Consider the following 27,703-nt stretch of genomic DNA (forward strand, 5'->3'; position numbering starts at 1 on the left):
CATTGTCGACGTCTACAACAAGTCCTTACAATGGAGAATTCTGACGGCGCCGCATTGTCTCTTTCAGGCCATTCTGAATCGGAGGGCTCGATAGCTGTGGCGCGCAGTACTTCAGCACAATCCAATCTTGCAGACATGACTGACAACCTTTCTCGAAGCTCTGTCATGGAGCAGGGCGAAGATGAGGACGATAACAGCTCTGACACGGCATCTGACACTGAGCCGAGAGAATATATTCCTGGTAAGTCAAGCTCGGTGTTCGAGCTAGCTAGGACATTGAGAAAGAGACACTAAGTAAACACAGGTGTGGTTCCATGGAAACTCGGATACCTTGATACGAGAACAGGCGAGGAAACTAATCCTCTTAACCGAAGACAGTTGCTACTTAACTCTAACGCCGTACTGATCATGGAGGCGCCAGAGGGGAAAATATATGTAAGAGAGGAGACCAAAGAAGATGGTGAGCTTCCATTCGAATTCTGAGTGCATATATTGATCGATGGTAGCGCTTAGAAAGGATGGAATAGTGGCGCAAAGAATTGAGCAGCAGACACGCATGCTATTCTCAGGCCACAAAACCCTCTGTAGCTGCCACTACGCAATCTGCTGGGGTGGTTGTACCTCTAACTTCTCGACTCCATTTGGTGTTGTTGGCCTTGCTTTGAACCATCTCTACCATCGAATTCCCCTCAACAGCTATTGGCGCATCACAGAGTTTTGGAAAATGCTCGCATACTGGGGTATCCAAATGTCAAGAGGCTACTGCGGGAAACTAGCGCCTTCGCTTTGTCAAAAGGATTTGCATAGGCTTGGAGGTATCCTCATGGATGATGTTAAAAATGTCGCTTCTGGTAGGGAGGGCGTTCTGCTTCAAGTTCTTGGCCTGGAAAGTGCTCCTCATTCTATCAGACAAGTCGCAGCAGTTCTAGCTCAGCTGGAAAGAGACTTCGCTTGGCTTACCCATGCAGAGGCGCGAGCTGAGCAGAGATATGGTCGCGACCGCTTCCTCAAGCAGAAAATCGGAGAGGAGGCTGAGATCACTAAGATGATTGAGATGGACCCCCATGCCAAAGCAAGAGGGGATTTGAATCGGAGGAATTTGAGAAATTTCGCAACTGAAATGTGGGTTGCGGGGCAATTGCAACTCTACCCTTCGGAGGTACTCCTGTCCATTCCCCTACCTTCAAAGGCACCTTCGTCGAAGCAATCGCCGGCCAAGAAAGTCCTCCAAAAGGCCCAGAGCAAGCCACACAATGGCAAGATTCAGAAGGCACCCTCGTCAAAACGACAGGGAAAGCAAGCCCTCAAAAAGTCCCAGGACAAGTCACACAATGGCAAGATCAAGCCAGCACGATCAGCACCAGTGCCAATCGCTATCTCACGATACATGGAACGAACTTACGATGACCTCGCAAAGATGGACTCTCCTCGCTGGGCTGAAGTATATGAACCTGGCCATCTAGCGGATCTTGGTCTGAAAGTTGGAGATTTTGGCTTTGACTACCAGAAGTTGATTGAACCAACATACTTGAAGTCGCCCTTTCTCACCACGAATCAACGTATAGTTCAAGCAACAAGTTGGCGTCAAAGACTGTACGTTTTGCTCAAAAGGGTTCCAGGAAACCGCATGAAGATAAAGGTTCTTCACAGGATGGTGCAGGAATGGGAGGGCATAGGATGTACCAATACCACATTTCAGACTTGCAGTGCCGCTCTCACACGGAAACCCGAGTTTTATTGGGAGCCAGCTGAAACAGGAAGGTGTTGGTGGTTGATTGCTCACGAAGGGAAAGAGTACGAGAAGGCCTCGGGTGGTCGCAAACCCAACCTACCGAAAGCTGAAAATGACTAGCACTAGAGATGACATCGAAGGCAAGCAAGACTCTCGGCTAAGCTGTCTAAGTCCAACCTCATTTAGGTGTCATCGGCGCTTTTTGGATAACCTGCGTCCTTGGGGTGTTAGATGGTGGGTGGTGGAATGTTTTTGATTTTGTGGTAAGGTTGGTCAGCGGTGAGTAAATGTTCCTGAAGATGAGGAAAATTGTCAATCGTCCGAAAGTCCGGGAGAAGATGTTTGGAAGTCGGGTCTTGGCCGGCATGTATTTATTGTAAGCAGACAGAGTCGTAGTTAGAATTTGAATTCATCTTGGCATGGTAAACACCAGGGGCAAAATGTCCTTCCACTTGCGAATTGACTTCGGATCGAACACGTGCTCTAACTGCAACTTAGAAGGCATAGCAAGACAGTGCTTCCCGAGTCCTTTTGGTGTTCCTCGGCCGCTTTCATTTAATATTCACAGCATGTATTTCTTGGTGATCGAGAGGTTTCAATTTTCCTACCCCAGGCTACTTCCTTGGGAGTCGAAGATCTTTTGCACAAATATATTCATGGATCACCATATTGATCATGCTCTGAAGTGTTCCATTAAATTGACAGACATTGATGTTGGATAGTCAGACATAGATGCCCATATTCTGACTTTCAATTGTCCGTCCTGGGCCATAATTAGTCGCTTTGATGCTACTTATGCGAGACGTTCAACTGTGGAACCGACTTTTACCAGCGAAAATATGCCATTCATAGTGTACCATAATGGTATCATGAGGTCCTTAGTACTCGGAAATTAAGAGTTTCTCGTGTGGTACTCCACGGTTGCCGTTCAGATATGGATAGGAACTGTTCCGAGAGTGGCAAAGAGCGCTCAAACATTGTCAAAGTAGCCAGTCCATATTGCAACAGCACCACGACTTACTGAATCTGTTCTAGCTGTACGGATTGTGATTTGGACATAAAATTTGAGCTACAAGAGAGAAAGTCAAGTTTCTCGGATAAAGGTTCCTCTCTTGCACCTTTCCACATCACAACCTTCTCCGATACACCCAACAACTCAAAGCTTCTTTGTTATTTGCCTCAATCCGAGCATATACAACTTGATACATACTCAAATCAAACTCAATAGTCGAGAGTCGCAACCCTTCATGGGCGATATCGGTTCAGCCGACTTGGGCGATCGCCAGCCAATCCCATATCTATGGGACGAACCTCATGTCGTGTACAAACCAATGACGCCCCGGGGTAAACTGCCATCTTCTGACTGCCCATATGGCTTATTCGACATTTCGATGGCGTTCCCAAAGCGTACTACAATGGTAGCGCATGAACGTCGGGTTATTGCTTCCTACAAGGCACACGACGAAGAAGCTCGACCGCAAAGGCCACGAGCGGCTCCACCACCAAGAGGTTCTCCATCGAGACGAGGGGGTCGAGCATCAGCTGCTAGAGCTATTTCAGGAGTAATGGCGAGCAGATCATCGGTCAGTCCAACAAGGCGCATGTCCACACGAAACAGGACGGGGCGCCCAAGTTCTCGATCGAGAGGAAGAGGTCAGGGATCGTCTTTTGCATCAAGTTCGGGAGAACCCTCAAAAAGGAGGCGGACAAGGCTGACGAGCTCTACACTGAGAGAAAGAACTCAAGAAACATTTGGTACTCCAAATCCAGGAGAATTCTTCGCAATGAGACCGAAGTGGCTCTCGGATTTTAGATCGGGAGGAACAGCTCAAAAAACATCTGATATAGCTCCTCTGGGAGAATCTTCAAGCACACCGGAGACACTTCAAGCAATGATCAGTGCATGGTTGTCGAACTCTGCATTGGGACAAGGAGCTCTAGAAGCATTTGCTACAGCTCCTCTGGGAGAATTTTCAAACAGGCCAGAGGCGAGTCGAGCAAGGACTAAGACACGGCTCCCGGATTCTCCACTAAGAGGAAAGGGTCAAGAAGCATCAGCAGCAGTCTCTCTTGGAGAGTCTTCAAGCAGACCCAAAACAAGTCTACCAACCATTCTGGGTTACGGCCAGATAGAAGCAGAAGCTTCAACAGCTCAGGAAGCTACTCCAACAGAGTCCTTGAGGAGGACACGGCTCCCGGATTCTCCCCTGAAAGAGAGGACCCAAGAATCATCTGCTACAGCTCCTCAAGGAGCGTTCTCAAGCAGATCAGAGGCAAGTCCAGCAACCGTCGTGGGAGATGACGAAGCAGAAAGTTCAACAGCTCGAAACCCTCTTCCAGGAAAGTCTCTAGGCAGATTGGAGGGAAGTCCAGCAACCATTGTCGGTGACAATCAGAAAAAAGCAGCCACCTCAGCGCCCCCAGCTCGAGCTCCACCAGTACCCCAGAGATATGCTAATCTATCAGCCCTGTCTCCTCCCTGGGCTGCAGTGCACGAGCCTGGCCATCTCTCGGATCTTGGCCTGGTAGCAACGCAGTACGAAATTTTGCGCAATACTCCAGCTGATCAAAGCCTTTCCTCAAGTTCTAAGAAGATCAAGATGGTAGCAACTAAAACTGGCAATGCTCCGCCGATCAAGCTACTGTCTACTGCTATTCTCCGAGAGTACCTGGAGGACTCATGAAGACGAACGCACTTGCTGGAATGATTGAAGAATGGACAGAGGGCGTGTGGAAAAGCGTGAAGAGCGTAAAGGAGATTCTTTCCAAGGCCAAGGAAATCGAAGGCGCCCCTGCCCCAGGTGGTTCAAGTCGGGAAGAATTTTGGTGGTGGTTGAAGACCGAGTAGGCAACCGCAACAAGAGAAGGAGGTAAGCAGCAACATGATACAAGCTGGGGAAAGATTGCTAACAACAAATATAGATCGCAAATTTTTGCGTGCCGGATCGAGATTTACTTGTGCGTTATCATGGAGAGTCATCTAACAATTTCTGTTTTGTATCGAAGTTTGCTGACCACAATTTTAGATCGAGAGTTTTGCGTGCTGGATTGAGTTTCACAGGTGCGTTGTTATTTGGGATCTAGATCGGGTGATCCCAAAGTCCTGTTTTGAATCGGAGTCTGCTAATAATAAGTTCTAGATTGAAAGGTTTGCTTGCTGGATTGAGAGATACTAGTGCGTTGTCATCGAGGGTTTAGATCGGCGATCCAAAAGCTCTGTTTTGTGTTGGAGATTGCTAACAACAACCTTAGATTCGAAGAGCTTCACTTGGGCTATCATGGATGGTTCAGATCCGAGCACCCCTAAGGTTTTGCTTTGTATTGGAGTCTGCTAACCGCAATTTTGATCGGAAGTTTTGCGTGCTGGATTGAGCTTCACTTGTGCCTTGTCATGGAGGGTTAATATCGGGTGATTCAAAAGGTCTCCTTTGTATCGGAGTTTGCTAACCGCATTTAGATCGAAGATTTCGCGTACCAGATCGGGATTCACTTGGTTGCGTGTTGGTATTGAGGGTTTAGATCGGTACTTAAAAAGCTCTCTGTTATTTTGGAATTTGCTAACCGCATTTAGATCGAAAGCTTCGTGTACTGGATTGGGATTCAACTTTGCTTTGTCATGGAAGGTTGGAACGGGTCATCCATAAGTTTCGTTTTGTGTTGAAGTATGTGGTTTATTCAATGCCTTTGATTTCAAACTTAATCAAGGCCTCCTGAAATACTGGTGACATGAGCTCAAAAAAGCAGACTTTTGCCAGAAGACCCATAAACGTGACATGCCTTCGATAACAAAATCTAAAAACCTGTGGTAACGTCTACGTACCAGCTTAAGTTTCATCATGACTTCACTCGATGGTGCAGTTTTGTGGTAAAAGTGGGTACGGTTTGCCTCTTTTAGGGGTAAGCGAACTTTAGCGAGCTGTCATACCATGGTAGACCTCTTCGAACTTTGGGACCGAGAGAGACAGTGGAGACCTGTCAAACTCATGCACCTATGAGAACATCAAAGTCTGCGATGGGCCAATAAATTGGCTTTGAGCGAACAATCTCTTTTGGCAGTGCGACGAACTCGAAAAGCTACTGCCCACAGACTAAAACGTAGCGTCTTCCCATCCAAAAATTCTTCTTCTCGCAAACACCTCATAAACTTTTCACCTCCTCGACATTCGCTTAAAATCATACATTCAAGTCCATCGTTAATTCAAATTACAATGAAGATCAATTGCTGTATCGCAGCGGCCATCTTGGCCTACTGCGCTGCTGCTGCTGCTGCTGCCAGCCCAAACCCGACCAGCACAATGACATCAGCTTCTCTTCCTTCAGAACCAGTCTCGCTCTTCGTTTTTCCAGATGGAGCCATCAAATCAAAAACTCCAGGAAGTTCGAACACAGCATCCAAGAACCCTGGAAATCTCGAGGATTTCCCCACCATTCGCGAAGACTTCTCTCTGAACCACCACAAGAATGGCACTCACAGATCTGGCTATCGTCCCGGTTATCGTCCCGGTGGTCATGGTCCAGTCGTTCATCCTCATCATGGAAAAGATCACAAGAACGAAACATTGAGCAAGGAGCATCATCTTGATGCCAGGGCCCTTGACCACAAGCATGGCAAGAACAGCACAATTAATCATTACCGTCCAATCTTTAGGCCAATGGGACATGGTGGTTACGGTCCTGTCATGCTACCTCCACACCCAGTTGCGAAACATAATGCTTCTCATGGAATGCATTCTCACCCAGCAGCAAAGCACAATACTACAATTGGAAAGCAATCTCATCACGGAGCCAAGCATAACTTCACCCTCGGAATGCACTCTCACCCAGTAGCCAAGCACAACACTACACTCGAAAAGCAACATGCGCATATAGAGAACTGGAAGAACAAGATCATCTCGGACTTCAAGAAAGGAAATCTCAGTGTAGTTGAAATGCTGAAAGCTCTCCACGTGCTCCATGGAAGCCAGCCAGCCAACATTACCAGCCCAGCTACCTTGAACACCACCAGTGCAGCACCTCAGACCGAGGACGAAGCCATCATGTCGTACTTCATCAGCTCGAGCGAGGACGCGCAACCCGGAAACTGCAGCATGAGGAAGGCAATCGAAGCACGCAAAATTATCCACAACCACGATCAAGACCACACCATTGTCGACGACTGCAAGATCACTTCTGCCGAGAAGACGTCCAAGGAGGCTAGCTCCATCATCTCCAAGACAAAGACGGAGATCACGAATGTCCACTCGGACAAAACGTCTAACAAGCACAAGACGCTGGCTGATGCGTCCGATGAGATCAATGGTATGGTCGACTTGCCACCTCAGCTGGTGGACTACTACCTCGACCAATTGGCAAAAATGAATGCTAGCAACGCCAACACGTTCAACAACACCACTGGTGGAAAGACCACCCTGAAGACGTATACCAAGACTGATCCTAAGGAAGGAACGGGGTCTTCGGACACGAACTATCGCTCTATCAACGTGACTTCAGTCAACAGACATGAGGAGCTTGAAATGGACGGCCATGTGCCAATCAGCGTTAACTCTAAGGCTTACAACGAGACACCAGCGCTAAGCTCGTCATCGTTGCTCAGCTCTATCGAGCACAGCTCTGTCGCCACCAGCTTGGACGTCAAGCTTACGCCAACTGTTCACTCGAGCATTGAGCCTGCTATAACGCATGAAGCCAGTACAACGTCTTTCAGCAAGTCCTCCATCAGCTTGGAGCACTCATCCACTCCTTCCCCAACGACCTTCTCATCAGTCACAACTTCTACCCCAGACGCAACTGCAGAGGCCAATAAAAAACTTGCTTCCGTCCTCGCATCCCGCCTTCGAGCAATCAGCGTCCACACCACCACCGACTCCCCCAAGGAGACTACCCAACCCTCCACCTCCACCTCGGAACAGGAGAACGACAACCAGCCCACAGCCACCAGCACCAACGAAGAAGAAACCCCCATCCAAACCCCAAAGCCCTCCACCGACGCCAAGAAAAAGCTCGCCTCACTCCTCAGACCCAAGTTTGGCGGCCAAACCTCCACTGACTCTGCCTCTGCCAAGAAGACAACTTCTCCAGAAGAGACCAGCAATGGAGGAGAGACAACCCAGCCCGAGAGGCGTGGCCAAAAAGCATACATCAACGAGGTCGCAAGGCTGAGCAAGGTGCATATGGATGCCACTTCTGCTTGCAAGTCGAATGTGACTTGTGTTGCTGAGTCGAATCAGAATTATGCGCTTGCGCTTTCGGAGGTGAAGTATCATTAGATTGAGGTCTGGGAGGAGAGCTTGGAGGAGGTTTGAGTTGTGGAGTGTAAAAGTTTAGATCGTTGAGTGCTGCTTGTTTTGAGTTTTGCTTGAAATCGGAAAGACGTCTTGTACTGCACTGTAGTAGAACTCTGTTTTCGAGTATATAGAACGGGTAATAAGTAATAGTAATTGCACAAAAACTGAAATTTGCGAAAAAGGACTCTTCAGAAATACATGGGACCACAGAGGAGACTTCCAAATATACGCGCATTGGTGCATTCATAATTGCCACTTGGTGGAACAAGGAACTTATCCTGGCTACTGTGTATGATAGCAAGAAATTTCACACGTTATATAGGTATAATCATCAACTTACTAATCACTCGCCACAGACCATCCCTCGACCCAAGTCCCACTCTTCCCACCTTCCTTCCTCACCACCCTCAGCCCCTCAACCCTCATCCCCTTATCGACAGCTTTACACATATCATACACCGTCAACGCAGCAACACTCGCCGCAGTCAACGCCTCCATCTCCACCCCCGTCTTCCCATCGCATGCTACTATCGCCGTGATATCTATCCGTCCAAAGCTCGTACTCTTCTCCGGTGCTGCAGTGTGGAAAGGATAAGCATCACCTTGTCCTGTTCCTTTCCACGGTACACTCGTCTTTTCCCCAAGGTCTTGTTCGTCTTGATCGCCTGCTAGAACTAACTCGACACTCACACTCTCGATAGCGATCGGATGGCACAGCGGCACAAGCTCGCTAGTCTTCTTCGCAGCCATGATGCCTGCTATCCTGGCAACGGAAAGGACGTCTCCTTTCTTCATGCTGTTCGAGCGGATGAGTGGCAGAGGAGTGGGGTTTGAGAAATGGACGCTGCAAACAGCTGTTGCGAGGCGGGATGTCGGAGATTTGGAGGAGATAGATACCATGTGAGCATCTCCGGTGGAGGATAGGTGGGTTAGCTTTGGTTCGGTGGTGATGGCTGAAGGAGGCTTGGTAGTAGAGGAGTAGAGACGAATGCTGTTGAGAGAGTGGAATCCAGGCGCCGTGTGTATGGCAATCTGGCTCCAGGGATTGGGTCGAGAAAGAAGTAAACGTTTTGATGCGCCAGAGACAGGAAATGGTTTGCTGAAAGGAAAATCATCTGAGCACAATCAGCATCAAACAAAATGTTCAATAATCATCTCTCATCATTCATTCTACATGTAGCTATACAAAGCCTACATACATATGGGTATATGATCAAGGGAACTCCACCCATGCAATGCAATGTACCAACCATATGCCAATATATGTAAAGAGAAGATTGAAAACCTACCCACCTATCAAGATCATCGGCCTGTTTTTCATATTCTCCAATTCTCCCATTCCAGCATGCTTTTCCTTTTTCCTGCTGACTGCCAATCCAATGACTTCTAGCAATTCTTGTTCGTATTCTGTCCAACCGAGAGGAGCTCCAGCAGTCGAAAGTCCCTGTCGTCGATTCATCTCAATTTGCTTCATGGCTTCGAAAGCCTGCTCATCAATCGGGTCGCCATTATTTGTCTTCCGGAGGATATCTCGCAGCGAAACTTCTGCATTGCCAAAAAGACAAACTTTCAAATTACCATCACTTGTGATCCTCAGCCTGTTGCATGTCCCGCAGAAATTATGTGTCATGCTTGTGATGAAACCCATTCTTCCAACAAATCCTGGGATCTCGTATGTCTTGCTCGTATCGTTCTTGTGATCCTGGACTTTTCTCAACGTAGGGTATTTGGCTCGAATCATATCCAACATTTCCTGGTAGCTCAGCATCTTCCCTTGGCTCCACTTGTTGCCATCGAAAGGCATGTACTCGATAAATCGTACCTCCAGATCTTGTTCTCGCCCCAGTTCGACAAATGGGAGAATTTCGCGCTCATTGATGCCTCGCATGACCACGCAATTGATCTTCAGCTTTATGCCTGCTCCCAACTTGTTCATCTCCAAAATCCGGTTTATGCTTTTCATTACTGCTTCGAATCCTTTCCGCCGAGTCATGATCTGGAATTGCCATGGGTCTAGAGTGTCCAGACTCAGGTTGACGCCTGTCAAGCCCGCTTCCACCATGCCGTCAAGCTTTCGATGAAGGGTGACGCCATTGGTAGTGAGGCAGAGCTCTCGCAGACCCCGAGAACGGAGAGATCCAATCTGGTGCATCAATGGAAGTATGTCCCTCCGCACGGTAGGCTCTCCGCCAGTCAACCGTATCTTCGTGACTCCCTGATTGACAAACACAGACGAGAGCATGAATATCTCAGGGGTCGTGAGCAGATCTGGAGCTGGTGACTGAGGTACGCCCTCTTCCGGCATACAGTATAGGCATCGCAGATTGCACTTCTCGGTGATGGATATTCGGAGGTAGTCGTGTTGTCGCTGGTAGGTGTCGGTGAGGAAGGACGAGAAGGGCTTCGCGTTCTTGATCTTCTCTCGCCGGCTCGAGGCTGGAGGTGCTGGAGGGATATCGTGTCGAGGAAATTCTTGTATCGCTGGTGCTGCAGAAGCAATTCCCCTCTGTCCTGCAAGAAGCAAAGGCTGTTTGCCACTGAGGGCAGATATCCGACCTCTTCCTCCCAGAAATGCCATAGTAAAGAGAGCTTTCAGACACAGATGAGTCTTATGTAGGATACCATTCCATCCTGCCGCAGTGCAACACCGGGATTTGTATGTTGGCAAAAGAAACATGGCAATTGGTATGACGGAGATCACAGAAACGTTAGTGGGGGAAGTTTGTAATACGGCTTGCAGCGGCAGAATTCCGATAAGGGAAAGGGCCACTTCCGAGAGAGATCACGTGTGCATGATAGGAGTTCCCCGCTTCAAGAACGTGAAGTTAAAATTTTATACATGATATATATACATCTATTAGAGGGTGATTTCCCCTTCGAAGTCGTTCAGCGGAACACTCTCATACGCCCTCCTTTTGCTCGACGACTTCCTCGCCCAGCTTCCGAAGATCACAAGACTCGATCCCACAAGCAGCAAGCTTCCCATCGCCAGCCATTTGAATTGGCTTGGATCACTCCAAACAACAGTTGCCGCCCAATGTCCGAGTTCGCCGAGTGACCTAAATGATTGCTCTGTACCGGCGAACGTGCTTCTTTGTGATACGGGGATTTCTACTTGACCAAGCTCTTGAACCATAAGGGAGTTCATGTAATGTCCGATTCGGGACAATGAGAGAAAGGCGAAGAAGATGATCGGAACCAATATTTGAGGTGAGGATGTAGAATTGTCAGTCTGTCGTGACAACATCTCTGAAGGCAAGGCGGCTGACAAGCTCCAAAGGACGAGGACAACAGGAATCTGCGCAGGGTGAGCACGATTCATGGTCTTCAAATAGCATCACTCACCAGACATAGAAATTGGAACATGATTCCCCACAGCCCGACCGTTCTGACAACCTTCCCTTCAGCCGCATCATCCTCTCCATCTTCGTTGGTGTTTTCTCGATGAATGTAGCGACTCCTCAACATTCCAACGAGCCATGGTGTTATGACTGTGCTAGACAAGCCAGTGATAGCACCTGATGCTCGTGCAACAGTGATGATCGAGATCGAAAATCCAGTCTGCAAAAGATAAGTGATCATGGTAGCAGAATATGCTAACACAGTAACCTGCAGAAGTGCCAGCGAGATGGAAGCCGGCCACATCGAGACCGAAAAGAAATGTCTCAGTCGGACAGCTGGGTCTTGGTATAGGACAAAGTATATCTTCTTTGGTAGCGATGAAATTCCAGGTTTCAAATGCACAAATTGGTCTTCAATCTCAAGATCTTCCATAGTGGCAGGGTCGGCAGATATCTTCTTCGGTTCCTGGAGTTCTGGATTCTCTCTTGCGACGAGACGAGCGCACCCAACTTCAGTCGCCCACATGCCTAAGGTGATTGCTACCAACAACAAGATCCATCCTTCTCGGGACTTGAAGGTCGACATGATTATTGGGAGGAGCGAAGGAGCAATGAGTTTCACCAGCAATTCCAACCTGACCATGACCGAGTTGACTTGAGTGAGTCCGTAGGTAGTTTCAGGGGTGATTGGTCCAACAAGAACCGGGACCCAGTCTCTCTCCAGTGAAAGTCGGTTCCCTATGGCGCTAAGATCATGGATCACATCAAGAAGAAGGATGAGTCCATACAAACATCCCGTTGAGAGGCTTGAGAAAGGACTGCTGCTTTGTCCAGTCATTTCATCTCCGTACCCAGCAATGACAGGCCAGTAGAGCCAGCAAGCGTACGAGGCAACAATTGCCGCATGGTTTATAGAGATGGTGATTAGAAGAGTAGGTAATCGTGACGGAGAACGATCAATCCAATTGCCTACAGCAGAAGAGCAGAGCAAGGCCGATACCGTGGACGTTATCCCCCTGTCATGTAAGTACATGAGGTCCATAATTGAAGACCAACTCACTTTATGGAAGTTGCAAACAAGCCCTTAGGAAATGCAAGAGCAACAAGAAAGATCTAGAGAATCAATAAGCACAACCAGAGTCAGGAGCGAGATTTTCTTACCGAGACGTATTCAAACGTCCTCGAGTTCCAGCTGAACAGAAAATGCATTGCATATATCCTCCACCATTTCATCCTTTCTTCTCGAGGAGACATTTTTCTTGGTTTGGGTGCATCCATACGTCCATTCAGTCCAAGTCCATCATCATACGTCGAGTCATCTTCGAAGTGGTCTCCAGCCCCTGAACCGTGCATCGGAACCTCATCACGAGTGACGCTGTCTACACTTGCAGGGTCAACGATGAAGGCAGGCTCATTGCCTCCCGAAGGTCTGTAAATTCGGATACTCAGTACCATAATGGTTACCTGACATCTTTGAAAAGTGTCGTTGCGGCATTCATCTCCTGGAGAGAAATTTCATATTTCTTTTGGAAATGTGATGGTGGCCTTTGCACGGAATCAGCGATGTGGCGTTTCCAGCCGCAGCTGTCTCACCTCAGATTTCGATCCTCAAGCTCGAATCCAGGAACGTTCAGATGTCACTGTGAGTATTTTTGGGAGTGAGGCTCGAGGTCTAGCACGGACATTCTTTGAGGGTTGGAAGACAGATGATGCCAAGATGGAAAAAGGGGTAAATCGCCAAGGCGAGGCTGTACTCATCACGTGATACCACCAAACCGGTAGTTTTCGGATATTCCAAGAGGTTCTCTCACATCTACTACGTGTAGACCTGAATACGAGGCTATTGTTCATTATCCACAAACCTGCTCAGAAATGTTCCGGGACACGAATCCTTCCTCCAACTTGAGAACGGCTAAACACGTTTTGGATGGGCCCAAGTTTTGATCGAGTTTTGATCGAGTAATTATCGAGTAAATATCGAGTAAACTTCGGCTGCACGGCTGAATCTCGAACTCTATCGGAGGCGCTAGCAAGGGACAACGATTCGTCGGAGTTCGCCTGCTTGCCATTCGCTCGTGGACGACAACACCAACACCAGAAACACGCAGCAGTGAAATTCCATCCCAACACAGCGACGTGCGGATGAACATCTCACAACCAGTTCTGACAACATGTGAAACTGCCGCCCAGCAAAGTACCTTTTACGTACAGTATCTGCAAGTCGACGTCTCTTTCCCAGCAATAGACCTGAAGCCGAATCTGTCCGAAGCCATGGTCCCGGATTCCGGGTCTACAACGCTACCTCACAAAATGCGCTCTTCCCTAGCCCGCAAGCTAGATATATATTTACTCGATGGAAACCTGCCATAGGATCTCCCTTTGACCCTTTTGATGGTCTAAGGATGGACGTGCATTGGTTCCTGGTCGTGGAGAGACCAAAGTAGTGAGTCCTGTACTGCACCGTCATCTCGGGAGGCTTCAAGAGATAGGAGATAAGCATCTTAGTGGGCTGTTGGGAGACGGTGGATACCCTGCGCTGCACCCCACAAAACCCTGGCCGTCGATTGACGACTGTCTCTTTTCATCTGACCGTCTTTCCCTCTTCATCTTTCTTATTTTCATTTCAATTCCTCTTCAATTTCAATCAAAACTTTGTGTTGTGGTTTTGCATCTCTTCATCAGCCTTGGCTTCGAGGCTAGATTTCATACCATTCCACCTCCCCAACAACTCGATAAGCACATTCCACCCCCAAAACTGCCCGTTTGCGGTCCAGAAAAGCGCAGAACCACCCCGCATTACATACAAGAATTTTCTTTTTCGAATTCGACCCGCGGCAACGTTCACAATGTCCTTCTCCAACTCCCCCGAGCCCATCTCCTACCCATACACCCCACCCAACGACTCCAACATCCCACTTACGGTTCTTGTTTCCTCAAGGGCAGTCATATACGATCAAGAGAACAATCTGGTCGTCTCCCCCGCAACTTTGACCATATCACCTCAGACCGGAACCATCATCTCGATCCTCCCTACCGTTCTTCCTCCTTCGAGCTTCCCAGCGAACACTACCTACATCGACCATTCGCCCAAGCTACTCCTTCCAGGACTAGTGGATGCGCATGTACACTTGAACGAGCCTGGCAGAACAGAATGGGAGGGTTTCAATACCGGGACAAGAGCGGCTGCATCTGGGGGTGTTACAACGGTCATTGATATGCCATTGAATGCCATCCCACCCACTACAACTGTCCAAGGGCTGAAGGAGAAAGTCAAGGCTGCACAAGGACAATGCTGGGTGGACGTTGGATTTTATGGTGGTATCATACCAGGTAACGCTGAGGAACTTCTACCGCTTGTAGAAGCAGGAGTTCGAGGATTCAAAGGCTTCTTGATTGAGAGTGGTGTAGGTTCCAATTGCTCAATCTACCAAGTCAAAACTAATCGGATGTAGGTCGACGAATTCCCAGCCGTCTCCTCAGAAGACGTTGCTCTGGCCATGACCACCCTCTCGAAAACACCAACTACCCTCATGTTCCACGCCGAGATGATCCCACCCATCACCGACTCCGTCGGCGACGACGTCCAAACCTCCCTCCCACCACTAGCCCCAAAAGGCCCTCTAACATCCTACAACACATTCCTGGACTCCCGCCCCCCCGCCTTCGAAACCTACGCCATCGAAGAAATCCTCTCTCTCGCGCCCCTAGCACCCGACCTGCAACTCCACATCGTCCACCTCTCCGCCATCGAAGCCATTCCCCTACTACGCGAAGCCAAAGAACGCGGAATCAAAATCACAGCCGAAACATGCTATCACTACCTGGCCCTCGCCTCCGAGGAAGTAGCTGACGGCGACACGAGACATAAGTGCTGTCCTCCTATTCGTAGCTCCGTCAACCGCGATGGGCTGTGGTCCGAACTCGCGCACCCGGAATCGGTCATCCAGACTATCGTCTCGGATCACAGTCCCTGCACACCGGAACTGAAGCTGTTACCTGAACATCTAGGCCATGGCTGTTGTGCAGGCACGAAAGGTGTTAATGGTGAGATTATGAGCGCTGAGGAGGCAGAGGAGAAGGAACGTGGTGATTTCTTCGCGAGTTGGGGTGGGATTTCGTCTGTTGGTCTGGGCCTACCTATTCTGTGGACTGAAGTGACGGCTCGGTCTCGTGCTGGGGAGTCGAAACCGCTTTCCATCTTAGATGTTGTGAGGCTCTGCGCGGTCAATACCTCGAAACAGGTAGGGTTGAGTCATAAGAAAGGAGCGCTGAGACCGGGTATGGATGCCGATATGTGCGTGTTTGATGATGAGGCCGAGTGGGTGGTGGGGAGGGAACAGATGTTGTTTAGGAATAAGGTGAGTCCGTATCAAGGGCGGACGATGACGGGGCAGGTGAGGGAGACTTGGGTTAGGGGACAGAGGGTTTTCCAGAGAGATGGGCCGAATGGTGGGTTTGTGGGGAAGCAGGGATTACCGGTTGGGAAGTTGTTGCTTGAGAAGAGGAAATTGTGAGGGATTGCTGAGGGGAAGTGAGCATTTTTGCGGGGCATGGGATGGGAACTGAAAAGGGGTGCATGGATGGGTTGATGATGGGACAATGGAGCGTACATATGATCGATGACTTGGCATGGCATGATAAAGAATGATGAATACATGGATTTGAAGCAATGATTTTCCGTTCCCGATTGTCTGTCCTGCTTCCCTATCCCGGAATGTGATGGTTGTCCCACTTTTCCGAGCACGTTCGGATGACTGAAATTCTCAGCAGCACTCTTGAGTTTCCGAGAATTATTCACTTTTAAAGAAGACTTGCCCCTTGGACTTGTTCAGCTCTTTACCCGCGAAGCAATGTCCGACGGAGCAAAAATGTCCGACAAGTCTCTGGACTTTTCCCTCTCTACGTTCTTGCTCGTGATAGTATATATCATCACCAATCGTCGACGTATCCCTTGATCTGTATGGTCTTCGTGCTTCAGGTCTTCATCTTCTTTCGTCTTTCTTCTCCAGTAAGTCTAGGATCAGTCGCTCGTGTAAGCTTCACTCGTGCAGCGACAGGCCATCTTTCTTACTTGGAGTCTTTTCAGACTCGTGGGATCGCTTCTTTGTTTCTGTGGGTAACATTTTCATCGAGAAAGTGGGAGGAATATACTAAGGAGTTTCCTTCAAGCCTAAATGTTTGAAGTTGGCCGTACAATAAGCTCGATGGAATGTCGGTTTTAATGACGATCAAGCAAAACTAGGATTGCTGCTTGATTGTGAGGTATTGGTGTGGGACAATGAGAAGTGCTTCGAGCTTCATCTCACTTTCGAAGTCCCATCCACCCCAAGGCCTCATCTCCTGCACTTGGCCACCTCAGGGCAGGCTTCCTCCTCGCCCTATTCTTCCTCGTGATAGTTTACATTACAACCTATCGTCGACGTGTTAGCCGTATCAAGATCTGTTTCTGCTAAAATTACTTGCAGACTAGCTCTCCAATGTCGGTGCTTCGAAAGTTTGTCCTGGATTAGTAAGTTCTTCCCAAGAAAACCCTGGGACCGAGATTTACCTCACTATGTTCTTGTCTGACACCTGCCTGATTGCATTGGAAACTAAACCCAAAAAGTCTACAATGTCCGTCTTTCCACAGGACTGCTCGCAATAGCTCAAGGAACGTGCTGGCTAAGTACTTTTAAGTTGAGGAAGCGATATCGGACGAATCAAAATGAAACAAGAAGTTTCATTGTCCGCACGTCATCCTTAATACATTGCAGCGTCGATGATCTTTTCTGCGGTGATAGGGAACGCAATCTGTGCTTTAGCTTGCCGACAGTGTTATACAGCTTGCCTCGCATACTTTTGATCTCCGGCTTGCTGAGAATAGCTACACCGAGAGGAGGACAAGCTGCCCGTTTTGCACTTTGTAACTTATCTATGCAAAAGTTAGAGGAAGCGCTGCCCCTAGGAATACCACTGAGTGCCTTTGTACTTAACTGTCTTGTCTCCCCTCTGGTGGCTCAAGTAAGCTAGTGCAATAGGTCATCTTTCTTGCTTGAAGTCTTCTTATCAAAACGGACATCCATAATAGCTCCATAAGACTCATTGTACGGCCAACAGCAAGTACTTACTTTAGCTTGAATAGCTCCAGTACATTCCTAGCAGCATCTCCATGAACTCAACTCGAAGAAGCGGTCTCACAAGACTGAGAAAACTCCAGGTAAGAAAGATGACCGGTTGCTGCGTGAGCCTGGACGAGTGACCGATCCTAGCCTCACTGGAGGAGAGACACAGAAAGATCAAGAAGCTGAAACACAAAGAGAGACGCTCAAAGTCTGACAGCGTGAGAGTTTTCTTGTTCTCCGGAGATTCTCCCCTCTCGATGGATCTCCCCATGATAGTGTGCCTTGCCACCAATCATCAACGTGTTAGTGGTATCACTTGCATCGTGTCACGACTCTCAAATGGCACGGATAAGATGGCCTTGAGGGGATGTCATAAGACTGGAATTCTAAGTTAAAGAAGGAAAGAAAGAGAGCGCAGCTCGAAGAGCGCGGTCGAGTTTAAATACAAGTCCTTCTCCTACTCCAACTTAGCGTCTTCGCTTATGGCTCTGTCACGTGCAGTAAGAGCCCGGGAACGCTAATATTCCCTAGCGCTATACTTAGTCGGGTATAGCGCCCAGGCAAGGCACGTTACGCTGTACGGGCGTAACACATCGTTGTCTTCGGAAGTGCCGTGCGCAGTATGGTCGTGCTCATATGGAATATGAATCTCAGTCTCGCTCAGTCTCGCTGTTAGTTCCCTAAAGTCTGTTCTTGACAAGATTATATATCAGCAGCAGAATGTCGGTACTTCGAGCAATGCCCCAGGCTAAGATAATCTCCATCCACTATAAACTTGCTATTAGGAGACCATGCTATCATGACGCTATCATGACGCTGTCAAAGTTCAGACAGAGAAGAAAAATGGCCAAGTCCTTCTGAAGAGTTGTTGCGGTGGAAAAACATTCCCGAGGCCGAATTTGTACCACATTCTTGTCAGACATCTGCTTCGAGGGGGGGTTGCTAGCCACGATTGGAGCCGATGTTTTAGGTGATAGATCGAGAGATCGTCTCCCTCATAGCGTTGGAGACTCCGAGGAGGTTGCTGAAGTATCCAATATCCGCCATTCCACAGGACTACCCGCAATAGCTTAATGACCATGCTAACCAGGTCAGAGTACCAGGTACTCTGAACTTGAAGAAGCGATCTCACAACTCTGAAAAGACTCCAAGCAAGAAAGATGACCCGGACTTGCACGAGCAACTGATTCTAGTCTATTGGAGACGAAAGACGGAAGAAGATTGAGAACCTGAAGCACAAAGACCCAAATGATATGTCTGGTGGCGGGCGGTAGAACGTATTGAGAATGATGTGCGGAGTATGAAAGCTTCTTGTTTTGTTTCAAAATGTCTTTTTGCCAGAGGGATATTGAGCAACTCCGCAATGTGTGATCGGCCAGTTGTCTTCTATCACTCAACCATGGCGGTTGCTGATCTCCAAAGCATGCTCATCCATGATGAGACTCTGCCAAAAATTGCTTTGTAGTTATAGGAGGTAGTTTCGGGTTTGCTTCTCGGTCTTCGATCGCGGTAGCGTTAGAGAGGATTTATCGGAATGTAGGCCATAGTTGTTCGTCGGTTGGATGTCGAGAAATGGGATGGTCGATGTGTGAAAGGGCTCATCGACTTGTTGGATCTGATATGAGCTATTGTCGACTCGGACATTCAAGTTACACACACTGGTCGCTGATTGACATTTCCTCTGCTCTTCTGCTGTCACCTACCGTGTCAAGCCGCCACTGTTAAGTCAGTAGATTGTAATTGAATTAATATGTGTAATCCGCAGAGTGTGGTAGTCCGCAGAGAGGATGTTGGAAGAATGGCCAGAGATTTCTTCGTGTGCGAAATCAGAAGATGTCTCAACACGCTGCTTTTGCTGCCCCTCATCGCCGCCTTAGGTAAAGCTTCCCTCAATTCTTATCGACGCAATTACCTCACCGATAATAGCTACCCCTGTCCATGACACGCTGGATTACCTCTTCGTTACTCAATTTATCGTTGCAATAAATTCTCGTTATTGTTACGAATGTGTTCAAATATACTCCGACTGGTTCATTATATCGTCCTAAATCATCCTATGTACAAGTACCGTCCTTGCGTTCGTCTTACCATACCGTTTGAGATGATGACCCCGCCATTGATTCTTTATCTCTGCCCCGCCACAACGTTCCTGTCTCTTAGCAGATACTTACATAAGAACAACAGCCATAATATGTCCAATGACTTCAGACTTTCTTCCGTAGTCATGGAATCGAATGCAAATCGGCGGCCAAGATAGCTCTGGCCTCGGCATCCATCATGCAGACAGGATCTTGCTGGGAGAGCTCTGCCTGTCATATTGCACGGTCAACATGACGCCAGCACTGGTGCATTGAAGCAGTGCCAACACAGCAACCCTTATAAAGTCCTTCTCCCTGATGTGCCGTGCTCTTGCTCCCATTCCTCAATTGCTTTGTAGCTTCCATCATGCTCACTCACGTTCTCACTGTCGCCTTCTTGGCTGCCAGTGCCATTGCACATGGTGATCATGCTCACGACCAGATCCCAATTCAAGGCCCTCACAAGGCATTATGGTACAACACTCTTCCTGGCGATGGCGGAACTCAAGTAGGTCAATTGGATCGGAATTCGTGGGTTGCTTGCTGATTTCGAAAGGCCGATTCTGTTTTCTCTGGTATCTCGACATTTGGTCGTCTGCCATACTTCCCATGTTTGGCATCTGATGACGTGAAATATGACATTGCCTTCATCGGTAGGTCCCAGCCATATATACTGCATGTATAACCATCAAGGTGCTAAGGCTAATAGCGTGCAGGTGCTCCATTCGATACGGGAACTTCGTATCGACCCGGTGCTCGCTTTGGTCCATCAGGAATCCGTCAAGGTTCTCGCCGTCTCAATCTTTAGTCAGTATTCCAAACAGCATTGGCTGATACCCTTGTTTCGAATACAGGCTCACGTAGACTCGGATTCAGTGGTGGATACAATGTTCCTCTGGAGACCAATCCATTCAACAGCTGGGCTACAGTCCTAGACTGTGGAGACATTCCTGTCACCTCGTGAGATCTTCTGCAGCATCGCTTTGCATTGTCACTGACTTCTGCAGATATGATAACACTTGGGCTCTCCACCAAATCGAAGAAGGACACAACTCCATCCTCACTCGTGCTCCAGCAACCGATGCCAAGAAGAAGGGCCCATCCAAGGCCGGCAAGACTCTTCCTCGTGTCATCACGCTTGGAGGAGACCATACCATCACCCTTCCTCTTCTGCGTTCCGTGAACCGTGCTTACGGTCCCATCTCTGTCATCCATTTCGACTCTCATCTCGACACATGGAAGCCAAAGGTCTTTGGAGGATCACCGAGCAAAGTGGCTAGCATCAACCATGGAACATACTTCTACCACGCAGCTCAAGAAGGATTGCTCGCCAATGATACCAATATCCATGCTGGAATCAGAACCACCTTGAGCGGCCCAAGTGATTATGAGAATGACGGATACTGTGGCTTTGAAATTGTAGAAGCTAGGGAGATTGATACCATTGGAATGGACGGCATCATCAAAAAGATCAAAGATCGTGTTGGTACTACCAAGCCTGTGTATTTGTCCATTGACATCGATACTCTCGACCCTGCCTGTGAGTCATTTTACTCTCCTGATTGTTCATCAATTGACAAATTTAGTTGCGCCTGCCACTGGCACTCCCGAGACAGGTGGATGGTCCACTCGTGAGCTTCGCACAATCTTGCGCGGACTCGAAGGTATCAACCTCATCGCAGCAGACATCGTCGAAGTCGCTCCAGCATACGACACCAACGCCGAACACACCACCATGGCCGCCGCAGACGCTCTATACGAGGTGATGAGCTTGATGGTCAAGAAAGGACCTTTGAGCAAGATGATCGAAAGCGAAGAGGAGGCTGTGAGAGATGAGATGTAAATGGTTGGGTGGAGAGAAATATTAATCGTTATGTGGAGGATGATAAGAAACGCCACAAAATGTCGTGATCAGGTATCATGAGAAATGATTAGGAGCGCTTTGAATTTGTGGCTAGGAAAAGCACGCATACCCCCACGATGGAAATAGCCACTATTGAGAAGATCTGAAACAACAATTAGCATATTGAAACAAAAATCAGCATGATCGTGGGATGATGGGGAAGCTCCTCGTATTAAACCTCGTCCTTTTCCATCTTCTTCTCTTCTTCCTTTGCAACATCAATCCATCCATTTGGGGGCCGAACGTGCGGGGTAATATATGTAAGATATATGCATACCGTCTGGGTCTTCCATCCCGTCTGCACAATCGCAACTCTCCTACTATACTTATTGACTGTCTTCAGATAATTGCCAAACCCCAACGCCAAGCAGCAAAAGGATAGAAACCAGAAGATTGCCCCCAGCGGTTGTGCCATTCGCAGTTCGAGCTGGGAGGGTGTGGTCTTGAGATGGAAGGATATCACAATAGCAATAGCTACGACTGCCATGTAGAGAGAAAGACGGAGATACGAGAGGAAAGCTGGCAGAGCGAAAAAGTTAGTCGTGGTCTACCAGTAAAGGGGAGATGTTCAGACATACTTCGTTCATTGGCACAATGATCTCGAGCATCACTGTCTTTGTTCACGAAGAGTAGAGGTCCAAGGAGAGGAGGTAGACAGAAGACATTCTCGCCTTGGTGTCTGCAATTGCTATCGTCAGTTCCTTCGTCCAGCTTTTTCTTCTGGGGGTACATACTCCTCAACATACACCGGCGCTGCCCCAATGGGAATTCCACATTCTGAGTAACGAGTCTGCCGCTCTGCTTCTTCTTCGTCGGCTTGCGTACAGGTAGCCATCTTATAGCATCATGTTCTGGAATTGTCAATGGCTTCAAAAGAAGTCGTCGTTTGGTGTCTCCTCCGTGCCACCCAAAATACCTTGTGATGCAATAAACCTGCAGATTTGCTTGCTGCCGAGGATCGGAGCTCGCGGCCGCATGCTGGGCTCGGGTAGTGACGGAAGAGATACCCGGCTATTTAACGCAGGGATTAGCTTCGAGTGGTCTTGACTGTGATAGGAAGTTGTATCCTTTTTCTCTTATCTGAATTTATCTATTGGTCAGTACAGCAGTAGTGGGGCACTTTATCATAGAATGCGGGCCGGCTGGAGCTACTGGACATGGAGGTGTGAAAAGATGCGGAATTGGGAGCTTGCGCCCCTCTTCCTTGTTATTCAACGTTTGCCCTCTGCTGTGATTTCTTTATATCTTCAATTGATATTTCTCTCTCTCCTCATATAACTTGCTCGCTTTGCTTTCAACATTTCATCTCATTGTCGAGGCATTGAAGAGGAAAATATTGCATGGAGGGGTAATTTTTAGTTTTCACATCCAGGTTTCACAGCCTCGCATCCCAACATGTCTACCCCATCTCAGCCCATCAAAACCAATCAGATTAGATCTGGCTCAATTGCTCGATCTCCCTTTAGCACCTCATATCTCTCGGCTTCTCCTATAGCACAGGAATCCATAGCAAGAGATCTTGCAGAGTGCGACGATGACGATATCGAAGCCCCAGATAGCGAGGAGACGAGCTCTGAAGAGGAGTCAGAGACAGATACCGTTCGACCAGATGCTCTCCAACACTCGATGGTCAATTCGTATCGAAGACCCAGTTTTGTCGCATTTGGAGGCACCAGACCAGCTATCACACCCCATCTACCGGAGTCTACATACCTCACCAAGAAAGAGAAGAAGCAATCCAGAAACGAGGAACGGAGTCTTCTTCGCGATAATCATCTCGCCCCACCCAAACATCCTGAGCCTCCGAAACGAGATCCCTTCACGAGAGCATATAGATGGATGTTCAGTAGTCGAAGACCAAAGAAAGAAATTGATGAGGAAGCTCAAGGTCCCTTCCCACCAGAACCGTCAGAGACGACGGCCCTGTTGAACGGAGAATCTGCGAGATCACATCATGAGAGGTTGAATGCTCAATGGGAGGCTGCTGTTGCGGCAGGCAAGATCAAGACGACGTGGCAGAGGGAAGCAAAGACTCTTTGGAGATATTCGAGTCCGTTGGTCATTACCTTCTTGCTGCAATACTCTCTGACTGTCGCGAGCGTGTTCACGGTTGGACATTTGGGCAAGGTCGAGCTTGGCGCAGTTAGTCTGGCGAGTATGACTGCGAATATCTTTGGATATGCCATCTATCAAGGTCTTGCGACTAGCCTGGATACATTGTGCGCGCAAGCATATGGTAGCGGGAAGAAACATCTCGTGGGGCTGCAGCTGCAGCGGATGGTATATTTCCTCTGGGCGTTGACCATACCTATTGGTGTCGTATGGATCTGCTCCGAGCAAATCCTTAATCTTATTGTTCCGGAGAAAGAATCTGCGAGGTTGGCAGGCCTGTACCTTCGTGTCTTGCTACTGGGAGCTCCTGGGTATGCCGCATTCGAGAGTGGCAAGCGATTCGTGCAAGCTCAAGGGCTTTTCTCTGCCACAACTTATGTGCTGCTGATTGCTGCACCCCTGAATGCATTCATGAACTGGCTTTTTGTGTGGCAGTTCGAATGGGGCTTCGTTGGAGCTCCGATTGCTGTAGCAGTCACGGACAATCTGCTCCCACTCTTGCTCTTCCTTTACGTACGCTTCGTGGACGGGCGACAGTGCTGGAACGGGTTCACAAAGAAGGCATTCCATAATTGGGGTCCAATGGTCAAACTCGCACTCCCGGGACTTTTAATGGTGGAAGCAGAATTCCTCGCATTCGAGATCCTCACTCTTGCAGCAAGCTACTTCTCGACAACTCATCTGGCTGCCCAGAGCATTTTGGCTACTCTGACAGCAATCACTTTCCAAATTCCATTCCCGATCTCTATTGCAGCATCCACACGAGTTGCGAATTTAATCGGAGCAACCCTCGCAGATGCAGCGAAGACAAGTGCCAAAGTGGTAAGCAAGATTCAGCCTTTTCCACCGAGAACTACAATTGACAACGTATTCTAGGCAATGATTGTAGCAACCATCGTCGGTCTGTTCAACGTCATCCTCCTCTCCTCCCTTCGAAACTACATCCCGCAACTCTTCACAAACGATCAAGATGTCATTGATCTCGTGGCTTCTGTCCTACCTCTCTGTGCTGCGTTCCAACTTTTCGATGCCTTGGCAGCGAATTTGGGAGGACTTCTTAGAGGTCTAGGCAGACAAGAGATTGGTGGATGGGTGAATTTGTTCTGTTACTATGTGATTGCTATGCCAATCTCGTTCGGGACTGCGTTTGGGTTGAATTGGGGATTGTATGGTTTGTGGAGCGGTGTTGCTCTTGCTTTGGGATTGTAAGTTCTTCCTCCTCCTCCTCCTCCTCCTCCTCTTCTGTGATTGGTCTCTGAAGCGTCGCAATCCATGAAAGCTCATAGTTGCATGACATTTTCACTCTCTGGATGTTGGGCAACAGCAACGGACTTTGAACAGAGATTAATCTTCTGATCGACTTGAACACTTGTCACTTCAAGTCTTGAAATACTTTTGAAACATGATCATCACTTGAATGATCCAGCTGGTCCTAGAACATAATAACACCTCACTCAATTTCAACATCTCGAACATTTTTATCCCCACAATACCTCGATTCAATCCGGACAATGCTAACATGCAAACCAGGGTCGCCGCACTCGAAGCCTTATTCATCTATCGTGCCAACTGGGAGGATTCAGTCGAAGCAGCAAAATCCAGAAATAACGCTGGATAATCCTGTCGGGATTGCGGGCACACAGTCATCGCTACGAATGATGTTTTGGATGGTATCTTTGACTTTTGATTGCGGATAGTGCTTTGCCTATACCCTTGATATTTGATGCTTTTGGCGTTGGCTTTGCAAAATTTTGGTGAGAAGGAAGAATTGGATGCAGGAATGAGTTGTATATATGACTGAATGTTCTGTCAAACATCCCCTTCTATTTACTCGACTTCATTCGTCACATTCAATGTCGGGTTCTTTGAAATCATCTACGAATTTGCGGTTACAGCTCGGGCAGACTTAGCAAAAGCTGAGAATCTGAATCGACAGGCCCAACGGCATCCTTCAAAGCTTAATTTCACTGCAGACTAGGGTATAATACTCCGTATCCCAGTGGACCCTCTTTTCAACGACAATCTTCACTTTTCGAAAAATCCCCCTACATCTCTTTTCAAGTCATATCCTCGCTCTAACCACGAACTCTCAAAGTTTCGATCCGAGACCAATACGCTCGGGACATTACGATACCGAACTACTTTTGAACAACTCCAAGATACCCTCATTGCCACTCGCGGCAGCAACATCCAAAGCCGTCCTATGATTCAGATCCTCGGACATCGGATCTAACCCCTTTCCTAATAGCCACTTGAAATCATCCACCATAATCTTCGTCTTCTTTTGATACTCATCGGTCTCGGCATTCATATCATTTACTGACCGGCGTTTTGGAACTGGATTCCCGCAGAACCGCCCAGCTACTATATGGAGAAGTGTTTCTCCTGCGTTGTTCTTGTGGAAGAGATCCGTCCCTGCTTCTAGGAATGTATCGGTGATTGTTTGAAGAGACATCTCAGTGTTGGAAGTTTTGAGATTCGCATTACAGCGGAAGAACCAAAATATCGGCGTCTCACCCAACGAGTTCAAAGAGTCGATTGAGACTTCGAGGGAAAGGAAGTATTTGAAGTTAGAGATCACTTCCTCGTCATGTCTTGAGAAACGCATGGACTCTGCAAGGAAATGAAGGATTGTGTTACCGTCTGGATCTGCTTCATGGATATCGCCTCCAGCAGACAGGAGAACTTTGATAGGCCACATGCACGTTGTTTTGGATGCTATATGGATAGGCTTGAAGCCCCCTTTATTCTTCTGGTGAATCAATGATGGTGCCTTCTTGATGAATATGTCCACTGCCTTGTCGAAATTCGAGTTCTCAGACGGGATCTTAGAGAGAAGCAGATGTAGGGCACTGTTGCCGTCGTTGTCCTGAACAATGAGATTCGAACCCAGATCATAGAGTTTATGAGCTGGTATAAGCTGCGTGGCGAAAGTGGTTTTTTCCTCAGCTTGTCTCGCTGCCAAGTTCTCTCGTTTGACAAACAGTTGGTTTTCTCTAGAGTTCAAAGTTGCGGGGTCAGTGGTCCCAAATCTAGACCTGCATGCGGCGAGGAGAAGTGTGTTGCCCTGCGGGTCACGCTGCTCGAGGCGAAGATCCGGCATCTCAAGGAAGGGTTGAAGGACCCCACCGTGCTCCAAAAGATGATGGACAATGGTGGTTTGTACTTTGCCATTGTCGAATACTAGATACGGATCGGCGCCTTTACTCAGCAACAAGAGTATGAGGGTAGTAGATCGTTCTCGAAAATTTGCGAGGTCGAAGAATTCCGATGCGGCGGCAAGTAAAGGATAGAGGTCATGCTCTAACCCCACTTTGACGTCGTTCTCGATGTTGTAGCTTGTGTGAACATTTGGATTGGCTCCAGCTTCCAAAAGCAAAGCTAGTGCATCTGTTTCTTGGTCTTCGATGGCAGAGAAAATTGCGGGTTTGATGCCCAGGTTAACATCCACACCATGCTGTATAAGAATTGATATCAATCCATTGTCTCTGGTAGCTCTGTTTAAGCAAGACAAGCCATTCTTAGCTATTGCGTTTGGGTTTGCGCCATGTTTGAGGAGCAACCTCACCGCCTGCATTCGAGTATATTTCCGACCAAATCTCAATGCAACATGGAGAACATTGCATCCAACTCCGTCTTCAAGCTCTGGGTCTGCTCCACATTGCAAGAGATACTCCATAGCCTTCAGTTGCCACCAGTGACCTTCTCTTGCCAGCGCATGCAGGGCTGTTGAGACTGGAAGTACACGCGCCTGAGACGTTGCCGAGGAAGGCTGACAATTTACATCAGCTCCAAATGTTTCAATCAATACTTTGATAACATCCAGGTTCGGAAGTGTCCTTCGGCAAGCGGTCAGAAGGAATGGATCGATGTTCCTTTTATTGTCCGGAGACATCTGGCCCTCGACCCAGGGCTCTGTAATAGTCCTTCCCAGATCCCGCAACAGAGAAGGATAACCGCAAGACGTCAATTTCTGCAGGAAGTTGGTTTCGCCCTGCCTTGGAGTAAAGTCAACGCCTCTCTGTGGTAATTCTCTTAGTGCTTCAATTTTGCCCAATTTCAAAAGCTGCCCACACAAAGTGGTGATTTCTGGCCCTTCAATCATTTCTCTATCCACAATGCCTGACGCATGTTTTCCTCGGAGATTAAGAT

The 27,703-nt window shown here is 48.2% G+C and overlaps 11 protein-coding genes across 11 annotated transcripts; 7 read left to right on the plus strand and 4 right to left on the minus strand.

The window, feature by feature from the left end:
* The first annotated feature begins 15 nt into the window (after window positions 1-15).
* LY89DRAFT_726526 (uncharacterized protein) lies at window positions 16-2,120 on the plus strand. Its single transcript, XM_018219060.1, has 3 exons — window positions 16-241; window positions 305-460; window positions 507-2,120. Exons 1-3 carry the CDS (start codon window positions 31-33, stop codon window positions 1,850-1,852), a joined length of 1,713 nt encoding a protein of 570 aa, XP_018060840.1. The 5' UTR covers window positions 16-30; the 3' UTR covers window positions 1,853-2,120.
* Window positions 2,121-2,979: 859 nt separating this feature from the next.
* Window positions 2,980-4,416, plus strand: LY89DRAFT_743810 (uncharacterized protein; the record flags this gene model as incomplete). The annotated part of the gene is made up of 1 exon (XM_018220984.1): window positions 2,980-4,416. The coding sequence occupies one exon, from the start codon at window positions 2,980-2,982 to the stop codon at window positions 4,414-4,416; it is 1,437 nt and encodes a 478-aa protein (XP_018060841.1).
* Window positions 4,417-5,940: 1,524 nt separating this feature from the next.
* On the plus strand, window positions 5,941-7,998 carry LY89DRAFT_678752 (uncharacterized protein; the record flags this gene model as incomplete). Its single annotated transcript, XM_018213771.1, has 1 exon — window positions 5,941-7,998. The coding sequence occupies one exon, from the start codon at window positions 5,941-5,943 to the stop codon at window positions 7,996-7,998; it is 2,058 nt and encodes a 685-aa protein (XP_018060842.1).
* A 357-nt stretch (window positions 7,999-8,355) lies between these two features.
* LY89DRAFT_702954 (molybdenum cofactor biosynthesis prote) lies at window positions 8,356-10,594 on the minus strand (the record flags this gene model as incomplete). The annotated part of the gene is made up of 3 exons (XM_018217282.1): window positions 8,356-9,007; window positions 9,306-10,527; window positions 10,573-10,594. 3 exons carry the CDS (start codon window positions 10,592-10,594, stop codon window positions 8,356-8,358), a joined length of 1,896 nt encoding a protein of 631 aa, XP_018060843.1.
* A 241-nt stretch (window positions 10,595-10,835) lies between these two features.
* On the minus strand, window positions 10,836-12,469 carry LY89DRAFT_692462 (uncharacterized protein). Its single transcript, XM_018216542.1, has 3 exons — window positions 12,428-12,469; window positions 11,371-12,380; window positions 10,836-11,323 (listed from the first exon to the last, which is right to left on the minus strand). The coding sequence occupies exons 2-3, from the start codon at window positions 12,193-12,195 to the stop codon at window positions 10,874-10,876; spliced, it is 1,275 nt and encodes a 424-aa protein (XP_018060844.1). The 5' UTR covers window positions 12,196-12,380; window positions 12,428-12,469; the 3' UTR covers window positions 10,836-10,873.
* LY89DRAFT_692467 (uncharacterized protein) lies at window positions 12,368-12,944 on the minus strand (the record flags this gene model as incomplete). The annotated part of the gene is made up of 2 exons (XM_018216543.1): window positions 12,519-12,944; window positions 12,368-12,470 (listed from the first exon to the last, which is right to left on the minus strand). Coding segments are annotated over exons 1-2 (346 nt in total), but the record flags the coding sequence as incomplete, so codon positions are not given.
* Window positions 12,945-13,855: 911 nt separating this feature from the next.
* Window positions 13,856-16,094, plus strand: LY89DRAFT_409921 (allantoinase). The gene is made up of 2 exons (XM_018207314.1): window positions 13,856-14,761; window positions 14,810-16,094. Exons 1-2 carry the CDS (start codon window positions 14,204-14,206, stop codon window positions 15,869-15,871), a joined length of 1,620 nt encoding a protein of 539 aa, XP_018060846.1. The 5' UTR covers window positions 13,856-14,203; the 3' UTR covers window positions 15,872-16,094.
* A 3,627-nt stretch (window positions 16,095-19,721) lies between these two features.
* Window positions 19,722-21,556, plus strand: LY89DRAFT_692469 (Arginase/deacetylase). Its single transcript, XM_018216544.1, has 6 exons — window positions 19,722-20,044; window positions 20,093-20,189; window positions 20,253-20,343; window positions 20,413-20,496; window positions 20,544-21,076; window positions 21,123-21,556. The coding sequence occupies exons 1-6, from the start codon at window positions 19,904-19,906 to the stop codon at window positions 21,377-21,379; spliced, it is 1,203 nt and encodes a 400-aa protein (XP_018060847.1). The 5' UTR covers window positions 19,722-19,903; the 3' UTR covers window positions 21,380-21,556.
* Window positions 21,149-22,342, minus strand: LY89DRAFT_692470 (uncharacterized protein). Its single transcript, XM_018216545.1, has 4 exons — window positions 22,174-22,342; window positions 22,018-22,118; window positions 21,717-21,958; window positions 21,149-21,542 (listed from the first exon to the last, which is right to left on the minus strand). The coding sequence occupies exons 1-4, from the start codon at window positions 22,272-22,274 to the stop codon at window positions 21,468-21,470; spliced, it is 519 nt and encodes a 172-aa protein (XP_018060848.1). The 5' UTR covers window positions 22,275-22,342; the 3' UTR covers window positions 21,149-21,467.
* A 302-nt stretch (window positions 22,343-22,644) lies between these two features.
* LY89DRAFT_692471 (MATE transporter) lies at window positions 22,645-25,204 on the plus strand. Its single transcript, XM_018216546.1, has 2 exons — window positions 22,645-24,373; window positions 24,428-25,204. Exons 1-2 carry the CDS (start codon window positions 22,835-22,837, stop codon window positions 24,758-24,760), a joined length of 1,872 nt encoding a protein of 623 aa, XP_018060849.1. The 5' UTR covers window positions 22,645-22,834; the 3' UTR covers window positions 24,761-25,204.
* LY89DRAFT_692473 (uncharacterized protein) lies at window positions 24,644-25,188 on the plus strand. The gene is made up of 2 exons (XM_018216547.1): window positions 24,644-24,756; window positions 24,831-25,188. Exon 2 carries the CDS (start codon window positions 24,969-24,971, stop codon window positions 25,167-25,169), a length of 201 nt encoding a protein of 66 aa, XP_018060850.1. The 5' UTR covers window positions 24,644-24,756; window positions 24,831-24,968; the 3' UTR covers window positions 25,170-25,188.
* Window positions 25,205-27,703: the final 2,499 nt, after the last annotated feature.

This window comes from Mollisia scopiformis (assembly GCF_001500285.1).
Source record: "Mollisia scopiformis unplaced genomic scaffold LY89scaffold_43, whole genome shotgun sequence".
NCBI classification, from domain to species: domain Eukaryota; kingdom Fungi; phylum Ascomycota; class Leotiomycetes; order Helotiales; family Mollisiaceae; genus Mollisia; species Mollisia scopiformis.

What these genes read in the sequence shown, in the direction of transcription:
- LY89DRAFT_692462 (XM_018216542.1), bottom strand. Translation starts at nt 12,195, where the DNA reads ATGACTGGACAAAGCAGCAGTCCTTTCTCAAGCCTCTCAACGGGATGT. An exon ending in GGGGAATCATGTTCCAATTT is followed by an intron (nt 11,324 to 11,370) that starts CTATGTCTGGTG and finishes AATCGTGCTCAC; the next exon opens with CCTGCGCAGATTCCTGTTGT.
- LY89DRAFT_726526 (XM_018219060.1), top strand. Translation starts at nt 31, where the DNA reads ATGGAGAATTCTGACGGCGCCGCATTGTCTCTTTCAGGCCATTCTGAA. An exon ending in GCCGAGAGAATATATTCCTG is followed by an intron (nt 242 to 304) that starts GTAAGTCAAGCT and finishes AAGTAAACACAG; the next exon opens with GTGTGGTTCCATGGAAACTC. An exon ending in AGAGGAGACCAAAGAAGATG is followed by an intron (nt 461 to 506) that starts GTGAGCTTCCAT and finishes GATCGATGGTAG; the next exon opens with CGCTTAGAAAGGATGGAATA.
- LY89DRAFT_692471 (XM_018216546.1), top strand. Translation starts at nt 22,835, where the DNA reads ATGTCTACCCCATCTCAGCCCATCAAAACCAATCAGATTAGATCTGGC. An exon ending in CGAAGACAAGTGCCAAAGTG is followed by an intron (nt 24,374 to 24,427) that starts GTAAGCAAGATT and finishes AACGTATTCTAG; the next exon opens with GCAATGATTGTAGCAACCAT.
- LY89DRAFT_692469 (XM_018216544.1), top strand. Translation starts at nt 19,904, where the DNA reads ATGCTCACTCACGTTCTCACTGTCGCCTTCTTGGCTGCCAGTGCCATT. An exon ending in TCTCGCCGTCTCAATCTTTA is followed by an intron (nt 20,344 to 20,412) that starts GTCAGTATTCCA and finishes ACTCGGATTCAG; the next exon opens with TGGTGGATACAATGTTCCTC. An exon ending in GGAGACATTCCTGTCACCTC is followed by an intron (nt 20,497 to 20,543) that starts GTGAGATCTTCT and finishes TGACTTCTGCAG; the next exon opens with ATATGATAACACTTGGGCTC.
- LY89DRAFT_692473 (XM_018216547.1), top strand. Translation starts at nt 24,969, where the DNA reads ATGATCCAGCTGGTCCTAGAACATAATAACACCTCACTCAATTTCAAC.
- LY89DRAFT_692470 (XM_018216545.1), bottom strand. Translation starts at nt 22,274, where the DNA reads ATGGCTACCTGTACGCAAGCCGACGAAGAAGAAGCAGAGCGGCAGACT. An exon ending in GCGCCGGTGTATGTTGAGGA is followed by an intron (nt 22,119 to 22,173) that starts GTATGTACCCCC and finishes TAGCAATTGCAG; the next exon opens with ACACCAAGGCGAGAATGTCT. An exon ending in CGGGATGGAAGACCCAGACG is followed by an intron (nt 21,543 to 21,716) that starts GTATGCATATAT and finishes TTGTTGTTTCAG; the next exon opens with ATCTTCTCAATAGTGGCTAT.
- LY89DRAFT_409921 (XM_018207314.1), top strand. Translation starts at nt 14,204, where the DNA reads ATGTCCTTCTCCAACTCCCCCGAGCCCATCTCCTACCCATACACCCCA. An exon ending in GCTTCTTGATTGAGAGTGGT is followed by an intron (nt 14,762 to 14,809) that starts GTAGGTTCCAAT and finishes AATCGGATGTAG; the next exon opens with GTCGACGAATTCCCAGCCGT.